We start from the raw sequence: 25,400 nt of genomic DNA, 5'->3' as shown, positions 1-25,400 counted from the left end.
GCGAGCACAGCAGTGGGTGTCAGAAAAGAGGAGGTGCATGGCGTGATACGCATCTCTCATTTGAGTTTGTGTGTGCGTGCGTGTGTTGTATGTGTGGAGGGGAAGCGCAACACACGTTGTGATATTCGCACTTCTAAACTGAGCTAGAACCAACTTTATTTCCCACTACTTTCGCTTTCATCGAGCGGAGGAGGACGTTCCGGAGTTTTTGTTTTAGGAGTAAGAAGGCAAATCCTCGGCTGTGGAGGAATAATGTCGGCGTCGTCGGCGAAAGTGAGCCGAAAGGAGCAGAACTCGAATCACGACGGAGCGGACGAGACCTCGGGTAAAGTAATGGCGGCCTCCTGCGCACCGCCATTTTCAGTAACTTACATTTCTTGCGTTTAAAGCACGAATATCAATTTTAACTAGCCGCTTGGTGTTTATTTTAACATTTAAACAAAGCCCGAGTTACCCAACAAAAGTCTTTTTTTGCGGTGAAATTTCAGCCAAGGGGTGTTGCGCGCACCGGAGGCCATGTTTCCTTGCGCGGCGGCTTCATTGTGCCACGCGCGAAGAACATTGCGCTAGCGCGCCATTTAATTTATAAAAACAGTATAGTTCCTGGTTGTTTCCACTTATGTATGTGCTTAGCTCTGTGTTTTAAATACAATGTGGCTCGAGTGTTATTTGTGCATTGCATTGCGCCCATGTTGTGTGTTAATAGACTAACTGCTTATTGTGTCTCCCCCGCCATCACGAGCCGTTCCCACATTTGTCATTGAACCATGCTGCCGCTGCATCACAAATCACTGTAAATGTGTTCAATGACGCGCAATTGGGTCAAAATGACTTTCTAATCCGATCTAACTGTTAATGCATGGCAATAATGTGTAATTCATTGGGAGGAAGGTAAATCTGGCCCAGCGCGTGGCCTCCTCCTCTGTTTAAACCTCGCGGCCTTGCGCAGCTATTGCTGAAACTGCACCGGATTGAGCCGGTTGTTTGGCGTTAACACCTCGGTTTCACTTTTAACTTCTCTTGTGTTTTTGAATCGAATATTCGATAATGTTGCTTTATTTTGTTAGTTTGATTTACGAAATAGATCGTGTTTACATTGTGCAAATGCATTGTTTAGTGTAAAGTGGCATATGCAATTATTTGTGAAGTTGTGCTTTTATGTTAGTCCGTATATAAGGATTGCTTGCACATGCAATTTTGTCCTTATTTTTTGTAGGACAATTATGCATTTTAATGGCATAGTGAATTAGCATTTTTGTTAATCTTTCTGTTTATTGCATTTCAGAAAAAGAGCAACAGGAGGCAATTGAACACATTGACGAAGTACAGAATGAAATTGACAGGTGAGTTTGCCAGTGCTGCTCGGGTATCATTTGTTAGCTCAGGTTCAGTGCGGTTTATTTATGCATTTAATTTTTTTTTTTTCCCGCTTCTGTTGCTTTCCTCAGATTGAATGAGCAGGCAAGTGAGGAAATCTTAAAAGTAGAGCAGAAGTACAATAAGCTACGTCAGCCGTTCTTCCAGAAGAGGTCAGAACTTATAGCCAAAATTCCAAACTTCTGGGTCACAACATTCGTCAACCATCCACAAGGTGAGAAGATGCATACAATACTGAGACCATTTGAGGGTGATGTTAAATATTGTTGGTTTCTGATATGGTTCATATATTCTATTCTAATGAATTGTTTCTGATTAATAGTCTCAGCCTTGCTCGGTGAGGAGGATGAAGAAGCACTTCATTACCTGACCAGGGTGGAGGTCACAGAGTTTGAGGACATCAAATCAGGTTACAGAATAGATTTTGTAAGTACCCTTTTTCATCTGGTCGAGTCTGAAAGTAATAAACAGCTATGACCAACGAAGGTCTGACCTGTAATTTTATCTTCTCTGCAGTACTTTGATGAAAATCCATACTTTGAAAACAAAGTCCTCTCAAAAGAGTTCCACTTGAATGAGAGTGGTGACCCATCTTCAAAATCCACTGAAATCAAATGGAAGGCTGGAAAGGTGGGTTAGCTATGTTTTTTTTTTTTTTGCTGTTGGAATGCTGTTCCTTTTTGGGTGTACGTTAACTTTTTATGTACGATGCAGGACCTGACGAAGCGTACTGGACAGACACAGACCAAGGCAGGGAAGAAAAGGCAACATGAAGAGCCAGAGAGTTTCTTCACCTGGTTCACCGATCACTCCGATGCAGGGGCTGATGAACTCGGAGAGGTCATTAAAGATGACATCTGGCCCAACCCTCTGCAGTACTACCTGGTATGAAATATTATTATTATTATTATTATTATTGCATTACTGCAGGTGTGTATTAGCCATAGCATGTCAGAACTTGTATTTATCTTTTTCTCTCTCTCAGGTTCCTGATATGGATGATGAAGAGGGTGAAGGCGAGGAGGAAGATGATGAGGAAGAGGAGGGTTTGGAGGACATTGATGAAGAAGGGGATGAGGAAGAGGGAGAGGAAGATGAAGAGGAGGATGATGGAGAAGATGGTGAGGTGAGAATTATTCAGCACTTTAGGGAAATTCCACTCTTTAATGCATGACAGTTTATATGCAGACATTGATCTAAAATGTATTTATCAATTTATCAAAAGCTGGCTTAAGTTTGACCCCCAAATATTTTCCCTTTCTTTTTTTCAGGATGATGGGGAGGATGACTAAAGGCTGATAAGGACATATTCCAACACTCGCACCTGTTCTTTCCTTTTTGAAGTCATCCTCCAACCATGGGAGCAAAAAGCTTTGTTTTTACTTTTTCTTTTTTTTTGTGCTCCATCTTCTGTTCTACTGAAGCCTCTCCTGTCCTGACCATGTCTAAACCCTGTTAATTCCCTGGACATACAGTTCCTGCATCGGAAAACTAGTGGCATCTCGTTGCTGAAGCCTCTTGCGTCATCTTTAATTACAACCATCTCCAAAGACAAATGCAAAATATTAACAATCTGCACGTCATCCTCTGTAGACTAAACTTAAATAGCAGTTTATATATTAAGTATATGAAAAGATTTTTTTCTGTGAATGGTTGTGAGTTGAAGTAATAAGCCATGGTGCAGTGATCTAATCATAGCGTACATACCTAGCCACTTTTTCTTTTTGTATATTTTCTTTACTGCAGAGGTGGGCCCCAAAGAGTTGACACTGTTTTTCTTATGTGATGTATCGGACAAAAGGAAAGCACCAGCTAGCTCCTGTCACCTCTTGTAAATGTTTTGGGGTCAATATCAGGGTATGGCAGTTGTTATTGTTGACGGTTCAGTGGGGTCGGGTGGGGCAAGTGGGCATTTGACACATCAACATTTGGGTTTATGTTGATTGAATTTTCATTGTAATGTTTTACAGACACCCATGAGGTTTGAAACATTTTTAATAAAAACAAAACAAAAAAACTTCCTCTTGTAATTTTGAGCTTGGCTAATTAAAGGATTATTTAAATGAGATAATAAAGGCTGTAGAATCTTAAAGAACTCTACAACTGGTCTTTTCTCCACCTGTTTTCTTCTTTTGGAGATGTACAAATGAACGTGTTTAAGAGAATAAGGTGTTTTTATACACTTATTTAAAAAAATTTGGTATACCTTTAAACCTGTTTTTTTTTTATAATTTAGCTTAATTTTGAATTGTATCTCATCAAAGGTTAGAATTTTTTACTGCTTTGAGCTCTAACGACTTTGGTTAAAAGGAGACATTTAATCACTGATTTGGGTGTAAAACGGAATAGTTTAACCCATTTTGATTTATTGGCATGTCATTTTCCATGAACAGTATATTACATGTCTTCTAAAAATATCCACTACATTTTGATTGAATGATATGGGGGAAAATATATACATTTTATTATTATTAATAGTGATTTTATATATATATATATATATATATATATATACATATATAATTTATGTTGGGTTAGATGTTGATCATTTATGGTGAAGGTTATGTACACCGAATTGCAGGAAACCCAAGGGAAACGAATGTTTTATCACTTCAAATTATTAATGATAAGATATATTTCTTGAAGTTTAATTATAATGGATTTATTTTAATATAAAGAGAAATGGGTTTGATTTCAATTAATTAATGTTATTCTACTAGTTGCACGTTTATCGCATGATATTTTAGAGCGGACATGTGAGAAAAAAATCACCTTCATAACAAGAACATTACATTATTTCGTGATTAATGAAAACAATAGTTCATATTAGACGCCAGAAGTTATTATGTGTTTGTTTATGACCGGTTATACTTTCCTGTGCCTGTCAGTTGTACATATAATATTTAGTCAGTATGACTTTTGAAAACGTTCACGTGTTCTTTTTATGAAGCATTTCACCAACTAGTGTTAATTTAGTTTTAGATTTTTTCAAAGCCCAGATAGCACCGAATTGTAAGAACGACCCAAGAAAAATATCATTTTATAATGTAAAACTGAAACTGCTCCGAGTAGGTTGACCAATCAGAAGCTAGCACCAGTGACGTACGATAGACAGTCAATCATTGATTGGCTCAGTGTATCCATGGCAGCGCAGTCACGGATGTCACATCCAGGATAACAATGGAGGAACGAACAGTTCTGTGCAGTGGCCAAATACAATAAAATATCGTACAAAATTAGCAACGATAAGTGTTTTTCCTACAACAGAAGCAGATTTTGATTCGTCAAACATAAAACCTTTTTACATACAACGAATAACCATCAAATCGTGCTTTATGGAAATAATCGCTAGCTCCCAGCTAACGGTAACGTCTTATTGGGACTTAAGCATTTTGTAGAGATATAAACATACGTTTTTTGGTCAACATTTGAAACATGTTCACGGATGAAACTCTTGACATAATTGGTGCCGAGTCGACATGGAGAAAGTCACATCAGCAAACACAAGAATCAGTAAGTGAACATTTGCCAGAATATTCATGCTTTTGTAAATATCAAGTCCTTTTGTGTGACGATATATCGTGTGTCTTTTATTCCCGCACAGAGAAGCTGTCAAACTCTTCCAGTTGACACAGCAGAGGTTGAAACACAAGCCAGAGATGTGTCAGACAACAGCACCCAGACACAAGACCAGATCAGTCAAACACTCTCTCTAGATCGAGACATATCGGACTTTCCTGGTTTGCTGGACTTCTTGCATAAAGTTGAAGACATAGTTATCAAAGAACTGGTGAAAAACTCCAAGAGCCATGCTTTTGATGGGTTTCGAGTGAACTGGGAGGATCAGACCGAGTCGGTGAGAGCCTTGAATGCAAAAATATATTAATAAATCGTTTCATAATTGTTAAAATGATTTTGCAGCTGGTGATTTCTTTTTGCACAGGTGTCTTGCATGTACCGTCTTCAGCATGTTGAGGCTCAGGAAAGGGGTCTGCAAGTCACTGGTGTGTCCTGGAACTGCACCGGCTCGGTCATAGGCTGTGGATTCGGCCGGTAACAGCTCTTTCCCCATACAGACACATAAAACCTCCTGCCGTCGCGATTAATGCAGTTTTAATGTTGTATTTTTGGGGTTAGTGTGGATGATGGTGATTGGAGCAATGAGAAGGCTTATGTGTGCACATGGAACCTGGACCGGCAGAACCTGAACCCAAAGCGGCCGGATGTGATCATAGACGTGCCCACTCCGGTCATGTGTCTGTGCTTCCATCCTGTCAGACCGTCTGTGGTTGCTGGTATGGAAATACATTTACAAAATCACATGCTTTTCAATTTTTTTTTCTTTTTATCCCTTAAAGAATGACTCTCACACACACACAGCTAGGTCATATTTTACCTCATAACCAAATAAACATAAAATGTGTAATATTTTTCAAATAAATGCTTTTCATTTGAACTTTTGAATTGGGCATAAGATACTTTTTTAAATATATATATAATTCCGAAGAGTTGTAAGTCTTAAAATCTAAAAGAAAAATCTAATTTGTGCAAGTGATATTCTCCTTGTATTTTTATACTGCAGTATTTGACACTTATATTCAAAAGTGGAATCCAAACCCTCCGTTGTTACGGATAAATAAATATTGCTGCCTCAATTGGTCCTGTGTCTCAGCTGGTCATCTTTACTGTCATTAGGGGGGCTGTACAGTGGTGAGGTGGTGGTCTGGGACACCAGCCGCTCACAGGACCTCATTTTGGCTCAGACGGGAATGTCTGCAGATACCCACCGTGAACCAGTTTTTCAGGTGTTTAACATATTAAATAAAATGAAATGAAATCTGATCAATAAGTTTTCAGTGATCCATACATAACTGTAGAGTATTTGTGTGTGCACAGGTCAGCTGGGTCCCAGGAGCTCGCAGAGGGGAGTTTATGGTACTGAGCGCCGGTTCAGGAGGAAGAGTTCTGTTGTGGACTGTTGATGGAGCTGAAGCCAAACTCATCTTGAGTTCTGGATATGCCCTTGTTCAACAGCAGGTGCCTCAGTGTGGAGCAGCAAGCAGGGTGGGTGTCACAATATGGTCTTGGCAAAAAAAATATTTTGTAAAAATGGCCAACTGTCCAGTTTTCCTTGTGAAGATGATATAATGAAACATATATCCTAATGAACCACATGGTTTTTACACAAATTAATGTACCATATTTTTCGGACTATAAGTCGCACCTAAGTATAAGTCGCATCAGTCCAAAAATACGTCATGAAGAGGAAAAAAACATATATAAGTCACACTGGACTATAAGTTGCATTTATTTAGAACCAAGAGAAAACATTACAGTCTACAGCCGCGAGAGATATCTAATCATTACTGTAATGATCCCAGATAAAGAATGTGCTACTTTTATGACTTTTTTTTCTGACCTGGTGGATCTCAAAAAGCCTGTCATATACAAGTTACATTTATGCTCAAAATCATTAGAAAAATCTAACAAATTATACTAATGATTCATTTATTTTTTTTACTTTTCATGATGAGCCATTTTTTTTTTACCAAATATTTGGTAAATTACATAGTATGTGACATTTTTTTTATTTGTATCATTGAGATGATATTATAGTCTTTATTTTTTTTTATATTTTGATACAGGTTTTATCTTTGGCATTTTTTTATTTATTTTTTTATTTAAACCTTAGGTAAAATTTTAGTTATGTTGTTATGTGTATTTGTCTTTTTTATATATGTCTGTAAAGGTTTTATAATATATATATATATATATATAATATTTATTTATTTTTTGATTATTTATTTGTACGTTTTTACGTTAACAGTGCAATAATATAATATAATATACTAATACAATATGGGATGGAATATGACAACATTTTTGAGCATTCCACCCTAGTAATACAACACAATTTTCTCTCCCTGAAGACCCGAGGTAGTACCACTATAGGAGTAACCTCTGTTGCACTTTCCCCGTGGGACCTGGACACATTCCTGGTGGGCTCAGAGGGAGGCCTTGTGCTCAAATGCTCCTTCAGCAGTGAGACAGTGTCAGCAGTGCCCCCTGATGGTGAGAGCGTGACACTGCGGGCCCCCGTGCAATTCTCTTTCTCACCACTGGGGGGCCCTGTACACTCAGTTCACTTCTCACCGTTCCATAGGTGAGCTTTGTGCTGTATTTTGTACTGTTATTAACTTATTATAATATATACTTTAAGGCTTATTGGCAGTAATTGTAACACACTGGTGTTTCTGAATTTAGGAATCTGTTTGTAAGCGTCGGGACAGATGGTTTGGCTCACCTGCACACTGTGCTCCAGCCCCGTCCCCTGCTGTCTCTACGGGTGTCCGATTCATACGTGTTTGGGGTGAGGTGGTCACCTACACGCCCTCTAGTCTTTGCTGCAGCCACAGGACAGGGTGAGATGTTGGTAATTCTTCAAAAGGCCAGTAAATATAGAGCAGATCTACACTGGATACATATATTAAAGCTGTTTATTATTAATATAATATTGTTAAGTATAATATTAGACATGAATATAGTTTAAATATAATAAAAAATATATATATTGTTATGTATTTATTGTCTAATATGTAAAAAAAGTTAGATTAATTTTTTCTACATTTTATATATACATATATATATACTTTTATATAAAAAGGATTGTGCTCAAATATTTACTGCATTCTAATAAATAGTTTTAATATAGATAAAAAAAAATTATATTTAGCATGGTCTGAAGATATTTTATAATAATTAGAAATGTAAACTCTTCACTGGCAGGTTTGGTCCAGATGTTTGATTTGGGTCGGAGGTCTTTAAGGCCAGCTGCCACAGTTGACCAGAACACAAGTGGTCAGCCAACATATTGTCTGGAGTTCAACCCCAAACACACAAATCTGATGGCAGTGGGTAATGCAGATGGTAGTGTCAACATCTGGCAGCTCAGTGCCGAGTTAACAGAACAAGGTGCAAAGGAGACGGCAGTGCTAGAACAGTTGGCCAATGAGGTGGTGGACTGAGTCTGTTTGAGCTTCCTCTTTTCAGACTGTCCTGATCAGGCTTGAGCATTCTTAAAAACACATTCACATATCTTCAACTGTATATTTACACTGTAAAATAAAAAAACACTTGACAATTCCTTCCAGTTATAACCAGTAGCGTTTATTTAAGCACACTGCAGTCTTGTGGGTGATGTTACAGCATATCCTCTCTATAGGTTAGTTAAACAAAGCAAAGCACTTAACAGCTAAAACAACCACAATAAAATGTAGACAGATCCACTACACTATTGTTAGTGAAGAATGAAGAAGTGTCAGATAAATACGCAGTAATTTAGGAGAGTTAAGAGCAATAGCAAGATACAGATATTGTTATAGAGCATTTCAATTCAGATCCATGCAGTTAGGCTGTGTGTTCTTGTGAAGGAGGGAAAACGCATCCCGATTGGTCACTGGCAGGCAGGATGCGGGGAATCAGTTGACAAAGAGCGAGCGGGTGAATTCCACAAAGTCGAAAGCTGACGGGATCTCGCGGCCCTTGCTGTCCATGTAGGGTTTCATATGGGAAATGCAGTAGTCTGCCTGTTCCTTCGTCAGGTTCTGGAAACACAGAAGGTCGTTAAGATCATCTTTCTAACAACCCAAAAATGAAACTGATCTAAAACTCCTTTTTTTATAAATGGCATGGGTTTGATATTTTGTACCTGGTAGAGTTCTTCCTTGGTGACGTAAGGTTTGTTCTCGGCACTGAGAGCACGGAAAGCGCTTTCGATCTCCTCGCTTGACTTCACGTTCTCTGTTTCTCGGCTGATCATGAAGGCCATGTACTCCTGCAAGGACACGTTTCCATCCCTGAACCAAACAAACCGATGTGAGCTCCATGACAGAAACAACAGAATATTGAGCCCATCCACAGATGATGTTTCTCACCTGTTTGGATCCACTATGTCGAGGATGGACTCGAACTCGGGGTCTGGTTCTCCTTCTTCAACCATGGGCAGGTCGTAGCCCAGTGACCGCAGGCAGGACTTGAACTCTTGGTGATTGAGACGGCCAGATTTTTCTTTGTCGAAGTGCCTGAGAAACAAACATTTCTGTTAAGTTGCCAGAACACTTAAGTTTAACATTTTAATGTTTTTATTTTCTTTAAAGTTAATTGCTCACTTGAACATCATGCTGAATTCCTTCAGGGCATCTTCTGTTACTCCTGTAGTGTTTCTAGAAGATAATTACAATAATTAATAAATAATAACAACAGTGTATTCAAAAATAAATTCTAATTCAAATGATCAAAAATGGTTTTAGTATGATATAATAGAAAAGTGTTGTGGACTGGTTTGAGAAGTGGCACCTGGCTTGGATCTGTTGTTCCAGGTTGTGTTGCATTCTCATGCCCAGCTGGTCGAGTTGGTCCCACTGTTGGGCCAGACCCACGGTGCTGTGTTCTGTGTATTTATTGTCCAGGATCAGCGCCTCCTCCATGGCTGCTCCCAGATCCTCGATCTTCTTCAGCTGACTGCGCATGGCACGAATCTCCTGGTGCTTGCGCTGCAGAAAAAAACCCAAGGGTTAAGACATGAGAACAGAGCACTACATTTATTACTGTCTTGGGTTTAAAGCTTAGAAAAGTGTTTTAATGTGTTCTTTCCTACAGACATCTAAAGTGAACTGTTGAATTCCCATGATCTTTCCATAACTTTCTAGTCATTTATAATGGATGGATATAAAAAAAAAAAAAAAATACTTTATATAAATAGGGCACACACAGTAACATTTAAAGAAAAACTTCAGTCAGCATGACTACAAAAATTGTACTCACTATACTATACAAAAATACATTTATTTAGAGATCAACAGAACTTTATTTTATATTTTATAAAATGTATATTTTTAGGATTTTATCAATTTGCATGGCCTGGGAAAGCTTTCGGACTAAATCTAAAATTAAACTGTGTTCCGAAGATGAACGGAGGTCTTACGGGTTTGGAACAACATGAGGGTGAGTTATTAATTACATAATTTTAATATTTGGGTGAACTAACCCTTTAATAAAAAAAGAAATGTATTACGCTTTCCAAAAAATATTTAGCAGTTTAAATATTCAGCTGTTTTCAATACTGATAATAATCAGAAAAAGCTGAAATTTCATTAATGCGGATTCATTTTGTTATTCCAAATCGATCAGCTTCATTAAAAAGATATCAAACATCCATTTACTGCTCTCAAACTCACCTTAGTGGCCTCTAGCTGGGACTCTAGAGTTCCGGATTCTTCCACCATGCAGGACCTGCCCCACACACAGAATGATGAAACCAGCAGCAGGAGCCCGAGAGCACAAGACACATCCACCCAAAATCATCTCACTCACTCCACATGCCAGTCTACACCTTACAAGAGCGGCTCTCACTAGACTAGCTCAGTTATTAGGTCATTATCAGGAACAAAACCAGTTGTGTTTTCCAGAGGTTTAGAAAGGTCTGTTTTATATGACTCCGGATTATGCTACTTTGTTTAAATGGTTTGCACAACCTGTCATTACATCTGGTTATGTAACCTACATCTTCCTGAATTTCTTGTACCTGATAATAGGACTTACCAATTGTTTTGTTGTAGATATGGAGTACAAACAATGAAGCCATCCCAGAATGCAACTACAGTAAGAAAGTCATGCTAATGAAGCCAAATTATATCCATGGTAATGCAGACCATGCTTAATTAGGGCTGCTGTCAGCAGGGTTAGAAACTTCTATATTTGTACCACTACTTAGTTTTAAAAAGCAAAATGTGCAAAATCAAAGATTAGGAGTCTGACTGAACTAGCCATATTATAAATGTCTAAAAATGTCAATGCACAGCTGTTCAAATTCAGACCAGGAGATTGAAAAAGTCTAAAAGTACGTTTTCAATCATGGAAATCACACAGCAGTTTCCACCCTGGATCTGGTGCATGAATATTTCCCTCCAAATAACCGAAACATGGAAACAACAAAAAGGTTCAAGAATGAGATGAAGTGTTCACACTCCTCAACCTCGGTGCCAAATGAAGCCAGGCTCATTGGGTTAAGAAGCTGGAAGGGTTCATCTAAAAAAAAAAAAGCCTCACATCCCAATGAATGTTAGTAAAAAGGAGTGAACACACACACATAAGAGCCTTTACAGTGGGTGTCAGACTCGAGTGCGTGAGGAGAAGAAAACCCAAAAGGTGTGGGGTGAGAGGTAAGAGGCCAATCATAGGAGGAAAAAAGGGAGAAGACCTTCCAGAAAGATCATCATCGACTTCATACTGAAAGACCCGGACTACCCTCCGATAGGCTATGCTATTCAGAGACGATGGAAGTGGGAGATGAAGAGGGAATGGAAAAAGAGTGAAAAAACAAAGGAATACATCTGGAAATATATAGTCAAAACATACAATAAAATATGCAAAAATAAATGTAAAGCGAGATAAAGTCCTTCTTGATGATCTTAAGACACCCTGTATTATTATTTTGATCCAAATTATTGTTCTACTCTAACCTGAAACTCACAAATTCCTGGTTTATTTTATACCAAATGTGTTTCTATCACGACAGTTCCTTGACATTCATTAAATGCTATTAAACAATACATACACACTCACTCACACACACACACACACTATAGTAAAAGAGTAAAAAATGTGATATTAACCCATCCAGAAGGTATGTCCTGATTAGAAAAATGATTCCAAGCATCATTGTAGCAGTGAGAAGGCCGAAGGAATGGGGAAAGAGAGACAAATAGGGGAGGGAGAGAGAAAGAAACAGTTAAAACATTGAGCTGTGACATCGCCACTACTCAACACTCACATGAATGCTACTGTGATCAGCACAAAGCCTGCTGTAGCATATCAAGCACAGATGGGTTTATGTTCTGTGATCAATGTGAAGAACCATTCACCGATACAGACGACATGGCAAAGCAGGCAATGACTTAAAGACTGTAGTCACAAAAACAGTTGACATGAATACAAATGGGCGTCTAAGAAAGTTACATGGAGATCAGGAAAGCTTGATCAAATCCAAACAGATGTGTGTGATTTCATGCAATGGAAACAAATGTGTTGTATGTTGTGTGTGTTTGGTACTCGAGCATACAATAATACAATAATGACATGGAGAAATCAGCACTCTAAGTAGTGCATGCTGGTCCCCTGTACCTGGTTTCCTGCAGCCACTGGTGGAAAGCATTGGCATGTTGGGCAAACTCTTGTCTGAGTTTATCGTTCTCTTCCTGTCTCCTCTGCTCCTTCTGTAGCTCCAGCTCTCGCTCCTACAGAGCAAGTACAAAAATTATTTAACTACTTTATAAAAAAATTCAGTCATGCTTCAGGATCCCATCATCACCTTGATGATCTTTTGAAGGTTCCTCCAGGTCTCCTCTAGAGCCTCCATGGTGAACCAAGTGTATGGATTGGAGACCATATGGTAACTCTTGATCTGGCGATCAAGTTCTGCAAGTTGGCTGAAGTCGGCCTCTGCGGAGCTGAGCGAGGAGCGGAAGGCATCATGGGCCTCCCGCAGGGCTCTGATCTCCTCCAGAGAGTTGCACCTCACAGGGTCTGTCAGATCTTCTTCAGCGTTCTCAAACCAGCTGTTGAAGGCTGAAGCCTTCTTGGCAAAGGTGAGGAAGAGATCCTCAACCTGGATGGAGTAGCGAACAAGAGAACGGGAGTTTAAGACACACAAAACTCCCCATTCCTAACTTTAGGCAAAATTCCATTCTTCAAACCTTTCTGAAGTGCTCCTGGGCTTCCAGAAGCTTCTTCTTGCGGGCAGCGGAGTTAGACAGCAGCTGGTTCCAGCGCTTCATCAGGGTAGCATGACGAGCTTCAATGGCCTTGGATTGCACGTGTTTGGCTGCCAACAGCTGGTCTTTCAGGGCTGTGATGTTGGTGATGCCTTCCTGCTGGAAGGCCTGAAGCCCAGCATCAAAGGTTTCCTATGAAAGAGTGGAATAAAACAGTTACAGTAGTAAAGGACCTGCTGTTTTACGACTTATGATTGCATTACACATTTTTTCAAATGCAATATCACACCTGTTTAGTGAGAAGAGTCTGCACCGAGGACAGATCACGACCATAGTCATCAGTCTTCAAGCTGTTCTCCTTCTCACCTGATCAAGCCAGTCACATTTGAGTTACAGATTACAAAGCAGCAGAGAAAACACTATTTCTTATCAAACCCTCTTTTAAATGAAAGTTTCTTCACATTTGAATGAAATCTCATTGACTCACCAATCCAGGACTCCACCACATCAGCCTTCCAGTTGAACTGAAGGAAGGCAGAGTTCTCATCCAGCTTAGACTTCCTCTGAGCTGCAGCGCTCTCCAGTTCCAACACCTTCCCACGCAGGGCTTTCATTTTAGCCATGATGTTCTCCACATTGTGGTTCTCCTGCACAATAGCAACAATATGATGAAATTTGACTAGCCGGTCACATTTTACTTTTAAGATCCCGTCTGTAATTAAGCATTAAACGGTCACTATATGGACTTTCTAAATGTTGAACTGTACCTTTCTGATAAGTTCATCTCCATTGGAACACACATCATTCACTCTGTCCCTGTGCACCGTAAAATCTGTTTCAAAAGCTTCGTGTTTCTTCAGCAAGCCCTAGAAAATAAAAGCCAAATGAATAAAAATGAAGACACAAGCTAATAACAGAAATATGAAGGTGTGTCCAAGATCAAGGGATAATCAGCTAAATGTGGTTTATAATTTTGCACCTGCACAGCTGCCAGAGTATCACCGTAATCCTCACTTCCAACCAGGTTCAGTTTCTCATTAATCCAAGCTTCCTCTTCCTCCACATTTGCCACAAACTGCTGGTATTCCAGCGACTCCTCAAGTCTCTGTCCACTAAAAACCAGAAAACCAAATAATAATTGGTGAGATTTTTTTTAATTATTGAAAAAAACAAAAAACAAAAAAACAAAAAAAAAAACATATTGATACGAACATTACAACCTGATCAGAAAAACAAAAAGAAAAAAAGAAAAATAGTATAATCTCTCACCGAGCAGCAGCCAGATCTTTCAGTTCCCTCCAGTGCTCCACAAACTGGGCCAGCCTCTGCTGGATCTCTTCCTGTCCAATAGTGTTGTCGTCAGACAGCTTCTTCCCAGTTTCCAACACAGACTGCAAGGCCACAAAAATACAGTTAGCATTCAGAATGATGATTCAACTGGCTTTTAAAATGCTCTAAGCATTTGTATGAATTGATATGTAACCATGATGCAGGTGCCCCTTCTTACCTGAATAGCCGGCTCGTGTGCTCCAAGCTCAGCCTCCAGCCTCTTGTGTTTCTTCCTCAGATTCTGTACTCCTGTCAAATCACGTCCGTAGTCCTCCGAGCTCACCAACAACTTCTTTTCCCTAATGGAAGCAATGAATTCAATCTAGTATACAGCCTCAAAAGAATGCAGTTGCTGTGATCAATTATCTGATCAATCACTCAGAATAATGTAATCCATACTTGATCCAAGATTCTTCATCGTCCAGATCCCTGAAGAACTGATGCAGACGATGCGACTCATTCAGCTTGGCACGGCGCCCAGCAGCCATGCTCTTGATTTTGCTAAAGCGTCCGTTAACGGCATCACGCTTATCCTTAACCAGAGAGGTGTCGAAGGCATTGCTGGCCATCAGACTGTCAGCCTGGCCATTAAGATCCTTCAGACGATCCTATAAGATCACAAAAACAAGCATTAATCAGAATATACTGGATTTTGGATATAACCTAAACGAGTGATCCCTGATCAGTATGTCTGAAGAGCTACCTCATGAGCAGAGATGTCAGCCTCCAAAAGCTGGTGCTTCTTAAGCAGATTGTTGACCGAGGCCAGATCTTTGCCATAATCCTCAGAGGCAAGAAGAGCCTCAACCTAAGAGCACATGAAAAATGTGTATGGATATTGTTATGATTATTATTTTTACATTTAAGTCATTATTTACGTCAAGACCTACTAAGAATTATCCTAAGTCATATATCAATACCTCAGACAACCAGAAGTCAAAGTCCTTAATGCCAGTGTTGAAGTTCTGCTGCTTGTTTGCCTCCTTCAGTTTTTGGCTCTTCTCAGCAGATTTGTTGACAAGGAACTGCCACTGCTCATCCAGAGCATTAAGACGAGCCTGAGAGCAAATATGAGAATGCAAATTGAGCACAGACTGTAACTCACCATCTGCCTATTTCTGAAATACTTCTAAATGTGTTACCTTTACAGCATCCTCACTTCCAGCACAGGCACCTCTCTGGATGAGAGCATTGCCCGTGTCAATCACCCCACGGATACGATCAGCATTAGCGTGTAACTCGGCCTCAAAAGCCTGGTGCTTCTGGTGCTTGCTCTGAAAGTGTCAAGAAAGCGAAATCCAGCAAAACTGAGCCACACAGTGAAGTCATGCATGGGTGCGGCTTTGAAAAAGCAATAGCTGGTTTTTTATCTAACTCTGCTAAACTTGTATTTAAAATAAGCATAAAAAAAGTGCAGTGACTGAATTAACAAACCACCAAACAAGGACCAAACATGTAACGTGGAACTCATACTGTGAACAGGACACAATCAAAGCCTGATGGAACATTCAATAAAATGAACTGGACAGCATCCAGCACACAATGAACTCTGAGCGGAACCTAGGAGGAGTTGGGGTGTTTTGTTTGAGATCATTCCACATTTTATATCACCCAGAGAGAATGGAAGCAGGAAAAAGCAATTCCAAACGGCTTTTCTAAAGCATTTGCTGATACACTCAAAGAAAGCCGGGCTGCTGGTACTGTAACTGCTTATGGATTCTGGCTGTAGCACACACGTAACAGATTCTGTTGTTTTAACAGTATTCCACAAGAAGCAAAGCAGAATTACTTGTTTGAAAGCACCTCTCCACTTTCTCTCTCTGGGTTGACACAGGATTGGGGCTATGTTCGGAATAGCACTCTAACATACTACGTATTCTACTTTTGCAGCATGCATGTTCGATGTATTCTGTAAAACCTGTATGCATTTAATATCTGAATGATTTACTATATTTGGTAAAATGTGCAGTACAATTAGGACACACTAGCCAAGTTTCCACTGTCGGGCCTAAACCGGGCGTGCTAGTGCATGCCAGGGCCAGTCGTGTTTCCACTGTCACTTCCGGGGCTTGATCGTGCCTCGATAAATAAATAAAATAGAAATATATTTCTGTGTGATTAATTTTGAGTCCTGATAAATGATCTATGATCAATGTATCACGTATTCTATAGTAAAACATAGATGCTTTTGAATTTAAATATTTAACCAAGCATGCAAACAAATGGCTGCTTTTATGATGTTCGTTTTGTGATCGCGCTAGTTCCAGTGACTTATTTCTTAGTTTTCTGATAACTTCTCTTTGTTGGTGAAATTATGAGGTTGCACAACTTGACCTTTATTGGCCCGTCACAAACTAAAAACTTTTTTGCGATATTTATGATAAAATGTGATTTAAAAAGGCTGTTTACATCACATATAGTATATGCGTTTATCAAATGTGTAATGTGTTCTGTTTCACATAGTAGTTCATAAAACGGTAGGCAGCATAAAACATATAATTCTACTACACTATTCTGAACACAGCCAGAAATTGTCTTTCGCATTCTACTTTTTGTTATAGTTTGCTCTTAGTTCCACAACACTGTGAGAAGTTCAGCTTTTCTGTGTGGAACAAATTTAAACCAAGACATCCCAACTTCAATGAAAACAACAAAATGGAGGCCACACCCAGAAATAAAAAAATTAAATTATGCAACAATGGGGCGCAGGAAGGGGACAAACAACTGATGATGCTGTACAAAGCGACACATATAATAGACATACGGAACTCAAATACACATTTACAGACAAAACAATAAGACAATAAACAAGTGGAGAGAGCTTTTTGGGGTTAGTTAGCTCTGGCACACTACTGCACTTACCAGCAGCTTGGACAGCTAGAAACAGACAATGGGAACACAGACAGAATTTCAGTTTAATTTCCTATATAATAAAACACTTGGGGTTGAGGCGGGAATAATATGAGAAACACATTTTAATTTGCACCTGAATATATTACAGTATTAATATATTTACAGGATTAGACTTAGGCGGGATATTCACCTTAATAGCATGTTTGAAAAAATATGCACTTATCTGTCCAGAGATTGATACCTGAAATTTGATGTTACCTGGATATTGGTGGGGTCCTTGTAAGACTCGTCGGTGGCGGTTTGGAGTTTCTCACTGATCCATGCTTCAATTTCATCCACATCTCTGCTGAACTGCTGCAGAGTCTGGGACTCACCCAGCTTAGAGCGTTTCTCAATCATTTGAGCCTTGAGACGGCGCCACCTGGAGGTCAAAAGGACATACTACTTTAACATAAATCACACATTTTGGACAGATTCACTCAGTGAGAGCAGTATCAAAATGAACCCCTACCTGTCTAAGACCTCATTACGGCGGTTAAAGATCTCGGGTTTGGCATAGTGGTCAGCGCTAATAAGCTGGTCAGCAAAAGACTGTAGTGCTGCAATTTTCTCTTCCTGTGAGCACAGACAAATCAAATAATTCAAAATCAAATGAAGTTGAGCTTGACTGCATCATATCACAATGGCGCTTGCTGACCTGCACATTGATAGCCTTATCAAAGTCTTCATGTTTCTTGATGAGAGCCTCCACGCTGTCCAGGGAATCCCCCTTGTCATCACTGGCCAAGAAGGCCTCGCGAGCTGCCATCCAGTTCTCAGCCTGCTCACAGTCACGGTTGAATAGCTGTGGGAGACAAAGAAAAATATGATATTTACCATCTTCAAGTGTCCAAGTTTTGTGTATAAATTGTAAACATGGTCCTTGCTAACCTGAAGCTCCAGGCACTGGTCCAGCATCATCCTGCGCTGGACCCAGGCCTTCTCCAGGTCAGCACGTTCCTGTTCAAGAGCCTCCAGCTTCTGTTGGATTTCAGGGCTGGCGTAGTGGCCACGGGCAAGCAGCTGCTGTCCAAATTGCTCAAATGCCTGGAACGTGCCTGCACGAGCATCTATCTCAGTGCGATGTTCCTACAGAATGTAAATATGTGAGCGTTTAACATATATTCATGGGATAAACAGGGTTTTGCTAAATATTAACAAAAGAAACTCATCTTATAAACAGCAACTGTAACAAAGTACATATCATAGGTGTTTTTAAGTACCTGATGTCTCTCCAACAGGGCTTCAGCTCCAGTGACGTCCTTGGCCATCTCATCTGAAGACACCAGCCCTCTGATTCCATTGATCCAAGACATGAGATCTCTGGGAGAGAGAAGCACAGATTTGTTTAGTCTGTTCATTATTACTGCTCTGATGTCATAAGGCCAGGACACACCAAGCCGGCTTCAAAGAACTAGTGGCGAGGAAAGCCGATTGGTGTTCTCATCTCGTGCAGACTGTCACTGACGTGAGAATGCCGAGAGCCGATGTGTGGAACACACCAAAAAAAGTAACCCCACAGATTATCACCAACGGCCTATACAGTTTCTCCAAGTTGTTTGTTTTGCATATTTTAACTCTCTTTCCATCCCTCTTTTTTTTCCTCCTCACCTGAAGTCACTGAGGAAGCGCTGCAGGTCGTGAGAGTTGCCCAATTTTTCTTTGCGTTGGTCAGCACGACCCACCAGGCTGCTCCAGGCTGTGTTCAACTCGGTGCACTTCTCTTGGATGTCGTCCACAGCCTCAGGATGAGATTGAATCAGACGCTCTGCAGTCTCACCAAGAGAGTTCACCTGCCCCAGGGAGAAAATTATATATCATGACAACTCTAACAATAACTTGATATGACAGTATTAATGTTTTTGTTATTTACGGACTAGATCTGATACAGCTGCTACACCAGTGCAAGCACGCTTGACATGCTGCTGCTGCAGCTTGAACACATAAATCTTGTAGCAGACTTAGACAGGTGGTGCTGGGGGAGGTGGTGGGTTTTAGAGGAACTCTGATTGCTTGTTGCAGAACCAATTTGCAGCGAACACTGTACCAGACTATTTCAATGTTGAACAAGTAAGCTCATGGCTGCAGAATCAGCAGAGGACAATCAGCTTGTGCAGTGTAGTAAATAATGTGATCAGTAGCAGCTTGCATCTAAAGAACCTATCAGACAGTGCCATATAAAGTTTCATGACTGAACTAGATATTTAGTTAATGTTCTGTTAGGAATGAACCACACCAATAATGGTTAACATTTTACCTTGTCTCCTAGAGCGGCCAGATCTCTCTCAAAGCCTTCGTGCTTACGCTGCAGAGCCTGCACGCTGGCGAGATCATGGCCGTAGTTATCAGTGTTCAGGGCTTGGTTCTTCTCTTCAATCCATTCCTTAGTCTCATCTGCATCCCTGTAAATCACACACGGAGCTAAATTCCTCTGCACTTCATGGGGCTCACATCATACAAATACAACATGAACAAAACAGGATGTATGACAAATAATTTTGATGTTAATCAGTGGCGTATATATGTACCTGTGGAACCTCTGCACCTCATGAGCACTACCAAGCATGTTGCTTCTGTCTTCAGCCAGCTGCTGTAAGGACCTCCAGCGGTTGTTCAGCTCCTACACACGAACATAAACCCATTAGCAGCTAATCAAAGGTCAGATTATAGGTCCAGTTAAAACAATGATTGGATCTGAGACAGCGGATTTGACTCCCTGAGGTTACGTCTTAAAATAAAATAAATTAACTGATGAGAAACAAAAAGTTGTTTCTCTGACATTCAGAAATATGAAATTTAACAGCCAACCCACTATCCAAAGCACCACATAAATGGCTCTATATCCTTTGCACCATATTTGCTCTTCATATCAGTAGCAAAAGTGACAGTATGGGTGAGTGGCATAAACAGAAAGGCTACAACATTAAAGTGCATAGGATGAGTGATGACAGTTAGCAAATATGGAAAACTTGGGTGGGTGCATTAGCCACAAACTGAAAAAGTAGCGTTAATGTATTCTAGAATGGTTGTTTTACCTCCACCAAAACATCTGGTGTGAAGAAATAAAGGAGTTATTTCAAATAGTCAACAAAGACACATGAATGGAAACAAAGGGAGAGGGATGCAAATGCACAGTTGATGGTTCAGTAAAAGGACGTAGGGAACAAGAAACCATGGTAAGAGTACAAGACCACCATGAGGAGTTAGTCCTCCAGGTACATGGGGCACAATGCAGGATTTAGCGGGATCGGTTGAGAAAAGGTTTAAAGACTTAAACTAAGAACCTAGAATCTTACCTTAATAGTATTAAAGTTGGCAGTTGTTTGAACAGCCAAGCGAACAGACTACATTGAGTAAAAAATGTGTAAAAAAACAGAGAGAGGGCAGGAAAAACACACCAGTCAAGAAAGTGTCACAAAAGGAGTTACAAGAACCAGACTGTTCTTGTCTTTCTGTAACCACAGTATCCAAAATCCTCTGTGGATGACATACAGGCTAAACAAGACCCTACATAAAAACTAAACAAGCATCAATTTCAGTGACCCAAGATTACAATAGATGATATAATAGATTACATTTAAAGCATTTCAAATTCAGCATTATGCTATATTACCTTCCATGGAGATGCACCTTTGGAATCTGGTTCATCCTGTGAAATATATACAATAAATAGAATCATTTTACATAATAATAATAATAATAATAATAAACACTGTATGATATTCATGTGTTTGTTTCATGCAGACAACACAACTGTTGTAGAGACAAGATGAATGGTACAATAATGACCTTGCCAGGAGATGAGCCCAGCATCTCTAGTTGCTGAAGGCAGGATGAAGGGGTGATGTGAAGGAATGAAGGGTCACAAGGAGAAAAGGGAAAAATAAGTAAGATTACCAAATCTACAAAGCTCATGAATTCAGGTATATAAATAAGAGTACATAAAAACATAAACATAAAATCGATGAGTGGAATGACTCAAAATATAGAAAACATCATGATGTACAGTACCATCAAAAAGTTTGAGCTTGGTTATAGTTTTTTTGTTTTAGAAAGAAGGCTAGTATGCTTACCAAAGCTACACTTATATGAACAAATATACAGTAAAAACATTAATATTGTTAAATATTACAAATTAAAATAACTGTTTTCATTTCCTTCAGAAATCATTCTAATATGCTGATTTGGTGCTCAAGAAACTCTTACTATTATCAGTGTTGTAAACAGTTAATTAGCCTAATATATATATTTTTTTAAACTGCAAATCTTTTAGGATTCTTTGATAAATAGAAAGCTCAAAAGAACAGTAATTATTTGAAATCGAAATCTTTCCTAACATTATAAATGTCTTTACAATCACTTTTGTTCAATTTAATGCACGGGAGCAAAGAAAAAAAAAAAATTTTCAAAGGCAATATCCCATAATTCCTCAAATAAAAACTGGTAGTCAAATAAACGCTGGGCGTCTTATAGTGGCCAGGGGCGTGGTCAACATGGACAATTAAAGGCCGGTCTTAAACAAAGACTGGGGGAAAATTTGTGTGGATAATCAGCAGTCAGATAACGAACGTACACGCCCACTGCTGGAGCCGGAGCCGGAGCCGGAGCCGGAGCCGGAGCCGGTTCTCGTTCTCAAGTCAAGAACCGGTTGCATCGGTTTTTGGATCAACAGTACACTGAACCGAGAACTGTTTCTGTCGGACACGTCCGGTTTGAGAACCGAGGAGCTGATGATACTGTGAGCATGCGTGATTCAGCGTGAAGCAGTCTGACACACAGCGCGTCTTTTAAGGATTGATTCTGAACTGATTCTGTGCTAACGTTATGATCTCGGTCCTGGAATAATATTGCTTTTAATATAAAACTGTTCATATACGGATTATTTATCAAAAAGATGGAATTAGAAATAAAGGCATGTCTCTAATAAAAGCCTGTTACCTTCTGCAGTTCAGGTAAATAAAGGCCCCGGTTTTTATTTGAGGAATTACGGTATGTTTAATCAAATTCACTGTATTTAACCCTTAGGGGACTAAGCCCTTTTTGGTCCGTTTTCTCTATTTTTACATTTCGGCTTATAAACCATATGTAATGAGGATGGACCACCATGTATTTGGTATCAATGGATTCAGAAGACCCTAAGCTACCATATGCATGCATGCAATATGTCTATAAAGGAAGTATGAGTGAAAAATTGTACAATAAACTAGAGAATTTCAAAGACGAAAATGAGATTTTTGTCATTTATTACTGAAAATCCTACCTCACACAACAATAGTTAAAAGTTTTTGACCCAAAAATATATTTTTCAAACTCTTTGCTTGACAGAAATGGGTTAATGTTCAATCAAATGTGTAAAGATCAATTAAATAATTAACTTTATTTACAAACAGTCCTAGGCGTTTTTTTTATTTTTGGGACTAAGCCCTTTTTGGTCTGTTTTCTCTATTTTTATATTTGGGCTTATAAATCATATGTAAAGGAGATGAAACACCCTGTGTTTGGTATCTATGGATTCAGAAGACCCTAAGCTACCATAAGCATGCATGCAATATGTTTATATAAAGGAAGTATGAGTGAAAAATTTTACAATAAACTAGAGCATTTCAAAAACTAAAATTAGATTTTTGTCATTTATTACTGAAAAACACACAATATAGAACAGTTTTTGAACAAAGAAAATATATTTTTTCAAACTCTTTGCTTGACAGAAATGTGTTATTGTTTAATCAAATGTGTAAAGAACAATTAAATAATTAACTTTTTTTAAAAACAGTCCTAGGCATGCCAGTGAGCAAAGCAAGGCCTCTCCAGGCCTCTCCAGGCCTTTCCAGTAATTGTTCCAGAGCTTGTTCTGCCGTAAATCTTTTACTGCTTGCCATTTTGATAAAACAATTGTGTAATAATGCTGTATCTCTCTCGAATTGATCTCTTTGTGCTCGCTAACACACTTTCTGCTATCTCCACGTGATGCTGATTCTCCGATCGCTCGAATTTAGCTCTTTGTGCTCGCTAATACTCCGATCGCGTTCTGCTTTCTCCACCCTGATGCTGATTCTCTGAACGCTTATTGATTACATGTCTTTTACTTTAGTCCAGCCAGCTTTTACAAGGCTACAGCAGAGCTACAGAGTCCTCTGAATCGCTAGAAGACATAACCTTCCTCTGATTGGGTTAGAAAAAGACTCCTCCCAGCGGCAATTTTTCCATTGGCTGTTGCGTGTTGAATCTGCCTAGCACAATCTTTTTCATTGGCCTGTTTACGCAGTGGTATTGCGCAATAAGGGAAGTGTTTAATATACAAACTGGACACCGCTGTTTTCAGCGGAATCTGAGGAAGACGGCAAAAAAACCCGCATCTCTCTAACATTAATAGTTTTTGAGATAACTACACATTTGTAAAAGTATGCCATTTTGGGCGGTACCGCCTAATCCGTCCCCAGAGGGTTAAAGTGTTTTTAGTCATACCTGGGCCTGCACAACAGGAGCCTCTTCAGCCATCAGTCCTTCAGACTCCAGCTCAGATGCCACCTTGTTTATATCCCTCAGCCGAGACTCATTTGCTTTCAGGTCCTAATAAACAATAAAAAGCAAGTTTAGAATCAGTGAACACGTATTAGTTAACATAAGTTTCCAGTGATAAATGAGTCATAAAGGTTTAGGAAAAACATACCTTCTGAAAGTCATCAAACTTCTTCTGCAGCACTTCCACTTGCTCCAGATCAGAGCCGACCTCCTCATTAGTAAGCGCTGACTCTTTCTCATTGATCCACTGCTGCAGCTCGTTCGCCTCACGGAAAAGCATGAACTTCTTGCAGCTCTTCTCCAGCATGTCCTTCCTCTTCTCTCCCAACTCTTGCAGTGTACCATACCTAAAGAGAGAGGTCAGAGCCATTCAATGCTGTGACTGAAACATCTCCTTCTAGGAGAGGAAATGGGAAATGGAAACATGGAAAGGGTTTCACAGCTAATGGCAAGAAATCGGTAAAGCGACCGAAAATGCAGAGTGAAACATCTAGATACCAATTCTACAAAAAAAAAAAAAACTCTGAATGACAACATCCTCAGAAGATATGTAAACATCTATTCCTTGATGGAATAGAAGAGGAAGAAGAATGAGACAATGATCTGATGGACAGACAGAATGACAGAAGACCTTAAGCATGAGAGAAAACAGCACAATAAAAGAGGGGAATGTGGATGAACACAGTTCCTACTCACAGTTCCTCCACCTGCTTCATGCGCACAGACACGCTGCACACCTCCTTGGTGACCACAGTCCTGCCACAGGGCAGGGCAAGAAGACACATGCAAGCATTTAAATTAAGATAGAAAAGAAAGGAAAAGAAGAGGAGTAATGAGGGGTCAGAAACACTATTAAGAGTTAGTTTTTATAAGATGCCTTATTTGAGCTGCAGGAAGAATAAAGATGCAAAGATCTTAAGAGGCTTTGTGTTAAAAGGAAATGATTTTGTTAGAATGTAAGTTGCAAAGTTGAAAAAATTACAAATAAAATGTTCACATTAGGGCCATCAATCAATTAAAATTATGAATGAATATTTTTAAATATTTTTTGTGGAAACAGTGATCCTATTTTGTGGAAATAGTGATTCTATTGAACAATGTTCAAAAGAACAAATGTGAATTTTTTTTTGTAACATTATAAATGTATTTACTGTCACTTTCAATCAATTGAATGAATCCTTACTGAATAAAAATTTTAAATTATTTTCCTTCTGACCTCAAACTTTTGAGACATTGATAGCCCGAATGCATATTAAACAAAGTAGGAATTCTGCCCACAATCATTTGATTAGAAAACCAAAGGCAGAATGACTCTTACTGATTCTCAATCTGTTCCTGTCGCAGAGCAATGCTGCCCTGTTCGTTCAGCAGATTCTCACGAGAGGAAGATTGAGTCGGGTCCAACTTCTTCACGTACGCTGCGGGAACAAAACCCTGCCTGTCGTTCACTTCCACTTTCCACCAGTCCTGAAACGAGATATATTTCTTTCATGAGTCCAAGCATTCATC

The 25,400-nt window shown here is 39.4% G+C and overlaps 3 protein-coding genes across 17 annotated transcripts in view; 2 read left to right on the top strand and 1 right to left on the bottom strand.

The window, feature by feature from the left end:
* The first annotated feature begins 3 nt into the window (after window positions 1-3).
* LOC127942053 (protein SET) lies at window positions 4-3,472 on the top strand. Of its 2 annotated transcripts, none has more exons than XM_052537586.1 (8): window positions 4-325; window positions 1,286-1,343; window positions 1,449-1,591; window positions 1,700-1,803; window positions 1,894-2,007; window positions 2,092-2,262; window positions 2,363-2,498; window positions 2,649-3,472. In XM_052537586.1, exons 1-8 carry the CDS (start codon window positions 253-255, stop codon window positions 2,651-2,653), a joined length of 804 nt encoding a protein of 267 aa, XP_052393546.1. In that variant the 5' UTR covers window positions 4-252; the 3' UTR covers window positions 2,654-3,472. The 2 variants fall into 2 exon arrangements, with proteins under 2 accessions (XP_052393546.1, XP_052393545.1); XM_052537585.1 differs by having other exon boundaries at window positions 5-325; window positions 2,363-2,503.
* Window positions 3,473-4,532: 1,060 nt separating this feature from the next.
* LOC127941311 (cytoplasmic dynein 2 intermediate chain 2) lies at window positions 4,533-8,534 on the top strand. Its single transcript, XM_052536250.1, has 9 exons — window positions 4,533-4,890; window positions 4,982-5,233; window positions 5,321-5,430; window positions 5,515-5,672; window positions 6,073-6,182; window positions 6,274-6,441; window positions 7,308-7,540; window positions 7,642-7,799; window positions 8,164-8,534. The coding sequence occupies exons 1-9, from the start codon at window positions 4,813-4,815 to the stop codon at window positions 8,400-8,402; spliced, it is 1,506 nt and encodes a 501-aa protein (XP_052392210.1). The 5' UTR covers window positions 4,533-4,812; the 3' UTR covers window positions 8,403-8,534.
* Window positions 8,523-25,400, bottom strand: part of LOC127941310 (spectrin alpha chain, non-erythrocytic 1) — a 31,955-nt gene continuing 15,077 nt past the window's right edge. For 2 of the 14 annotated variants that reach the window (XM_052536245.1, XM_052536242.1), the window contains exons 21-55: window positions 25,210-25,358; window positions 24,040-24,238; window positions 23,835-23,939; window positions 21,159-21,191; window positions 20,983-21,018; window positions 20,666-20,713; window positions 19,898-19,989; window positions 19,627-19,771; window positions 18,981-19,162; window positions 18,593-18,692; window positions 18,261-18,458; window positions 18,028-18,174; window positions 17,842-17,945; window positions 17,589-17,751; window positions 17,340-17,354; window positions 15,620-15,751; window positions 15,398-15,535; window positions 15,181-15,285; window positions 14,877-15,085; window positions 14,656-14,776; window positions 14,418-14,539; window positions 14,128-14,260; window positions 13,916-14,014; window positions 13,636-13,795; window positions 13,438-13,514; window positions 13,131-13,340; window positions 12,746-13,042; window positions 12,559-12,671; window positions 12,051-12,068; window positions 10,614-10,668; window positions 9,733-9,929; window positions 9,546-9,599; window positions 9,312-9,458; window positions 9,086-9,233; window positions 8,523-8,981 (exon numbers count right to left, since the gene is read on the bottom strand). In XM_052536245.1, the coding sequence (XP_052392205.1) occupies window positions 8,856-8,981; window positions 9,086-9,233; window positions 9,312-9,458; window positions 9,546-9,599; window positions 9,733-9,929; window positions 10,614-10,668; window positions 12,051-12,068; window positions 12,559-12,671; window positions 12,746-13,042; window positions 13,131-13,340; window positions 13,438-13,514; window positions 13,636-13,795; window positions 13,916-14,014; window positions 14,128-14,260; window positions 14,418-14,539; window positions 14,656-14,776; window positions 14,877-15,085; window positions 15,181-15,285; window positions 15,398-15,535; window positions 15,620-15,751; window positions 17,340-17,354; window positions 17,589-17,751; window positions 17,842-17,945; window positions 18,028-18,174; window positions 18,261-18,458; window positions 18,593-18,692; window positions 18,981-19,162; window positions 19,627-19,771; window positions 19,898-19,989; window positions 20,666-20,713; window positions 20,983-21,018; window positions 21,159-21,191; window positions 23,835-23,939; window positions 24,040-24,238; window positions 25,210-25,358 (4,377 nt within the window). In that variant the 3' untranslated portion in view covers window positions 8,523-8,855. Of the gene's footprint in view, window positions 8,982-9,085; window positions 9,234-9,311; window positions 9,459-9,545; window positions 9,600-9,732; window positions 9,930-10,613; window positions 10,669-11,635; window positions 11,699-12,050; window positions 12,069-12,558; window positions 12,672-12,745; window positions 13,043-13,130; window positions 13,341-13,437; window positions 13,515-13,635; window positions 13,796-13,915; window positions 14,015-14,127; window positions 14,261-14,417; window positions 14,540-14,655; window positions 14,777-14,876; window positions 15,086-15,180; window positions 15,286-15,397; window positions 15,536-15,619; window positions 15,752-17,339; window positions 17,355-17,588; window positions 17,752-17,841; window positions 17,946-18,027; window positions 18,175-18,260; window positions 18,459-18,592; window positions 18,693-18,980; window positions 19,163-19,626; window positions 19,772-19,897; window positions 19,990-20,665; window positions 20,714-20,982; window positions 21,019-21,158; window positions 21,192-23,834; window positions 23,940-24,039; window positions 24,239-24,587; window positions 24,648-25,209; window positions 25,359-25,400 lie in introns of all 14 variants that reach the window. The other 12 variants (XM_052536246.1, XM_052536243.1, XM_052536249.1 and 9 more) reach the window with 10 other exon arrangements.

The sequence above is a fragment of the Carassius gibelio genome, chromosome A21 (assembly GCF_023724105.1).
Source record: "Carassius gibelio isolate Cgi1373 ecotype wild population from Czech Republic chromosome A21, carGib1.2-hapl.c, whole genome shotgun sequence".
In the NCBI taxonomy this organism is placed as follows: Eukaryota; Metazoa; Chordata; class Actinopteri; order Cypriniformes; family Cyprinidae; genus Carassius; species Carassius gibelio.
Note: the sequence above shows the minus strand (reverse complement) of the source record. Positions and strands in the feature narration are given on the sequence as shown.

Bases quoted from the DNA above. Each gene is read 5' to 3' on its own strand.
- LOC127941311 (XM_052536250.1), top strand. From the start codon at position 4,813: ATGTTCACGGATGAAACTCTTGACATAATTGGTGCCGAGTCGACATGG. The intron at 6,183-6,273 runs GTGTTTAACATA...GTGTGTGCACAG, and splicing joins ACCGTGAACCAGTTTTTCAG to GTCAGCTGGGTCCCAGGAGC. The intron at 6,442-7,307 runs GTGGGTGTCACA...CTCTCCCTGAAG, and splicing joins AGTGTGGAGCAGCAAGCAGG to ACCCGAGGTAGTACCACTAT.
- LOC127942053 (XM_052537585.1), top strand. From the start codon at position 253: ATGTCGGCGTCGTCGGCGAAAGTGAGCCGAAAGGAGCAGAACTCGAAT. The intron at 1,592-1,699 runs GTGAGAAGATGC...TCTGATTAATAG, and splicing joins ATTCGTCAACCATCCACAAG to TCTCAGCCTTGCTCGGTGAG. The intron at 2,263-2,362 runs GTATGAAATATT...TCTCTCTCTCAG, and splicing joins ACCCTCTGCAGTACTACCTG to GTTCCTGATATGGATGATGA.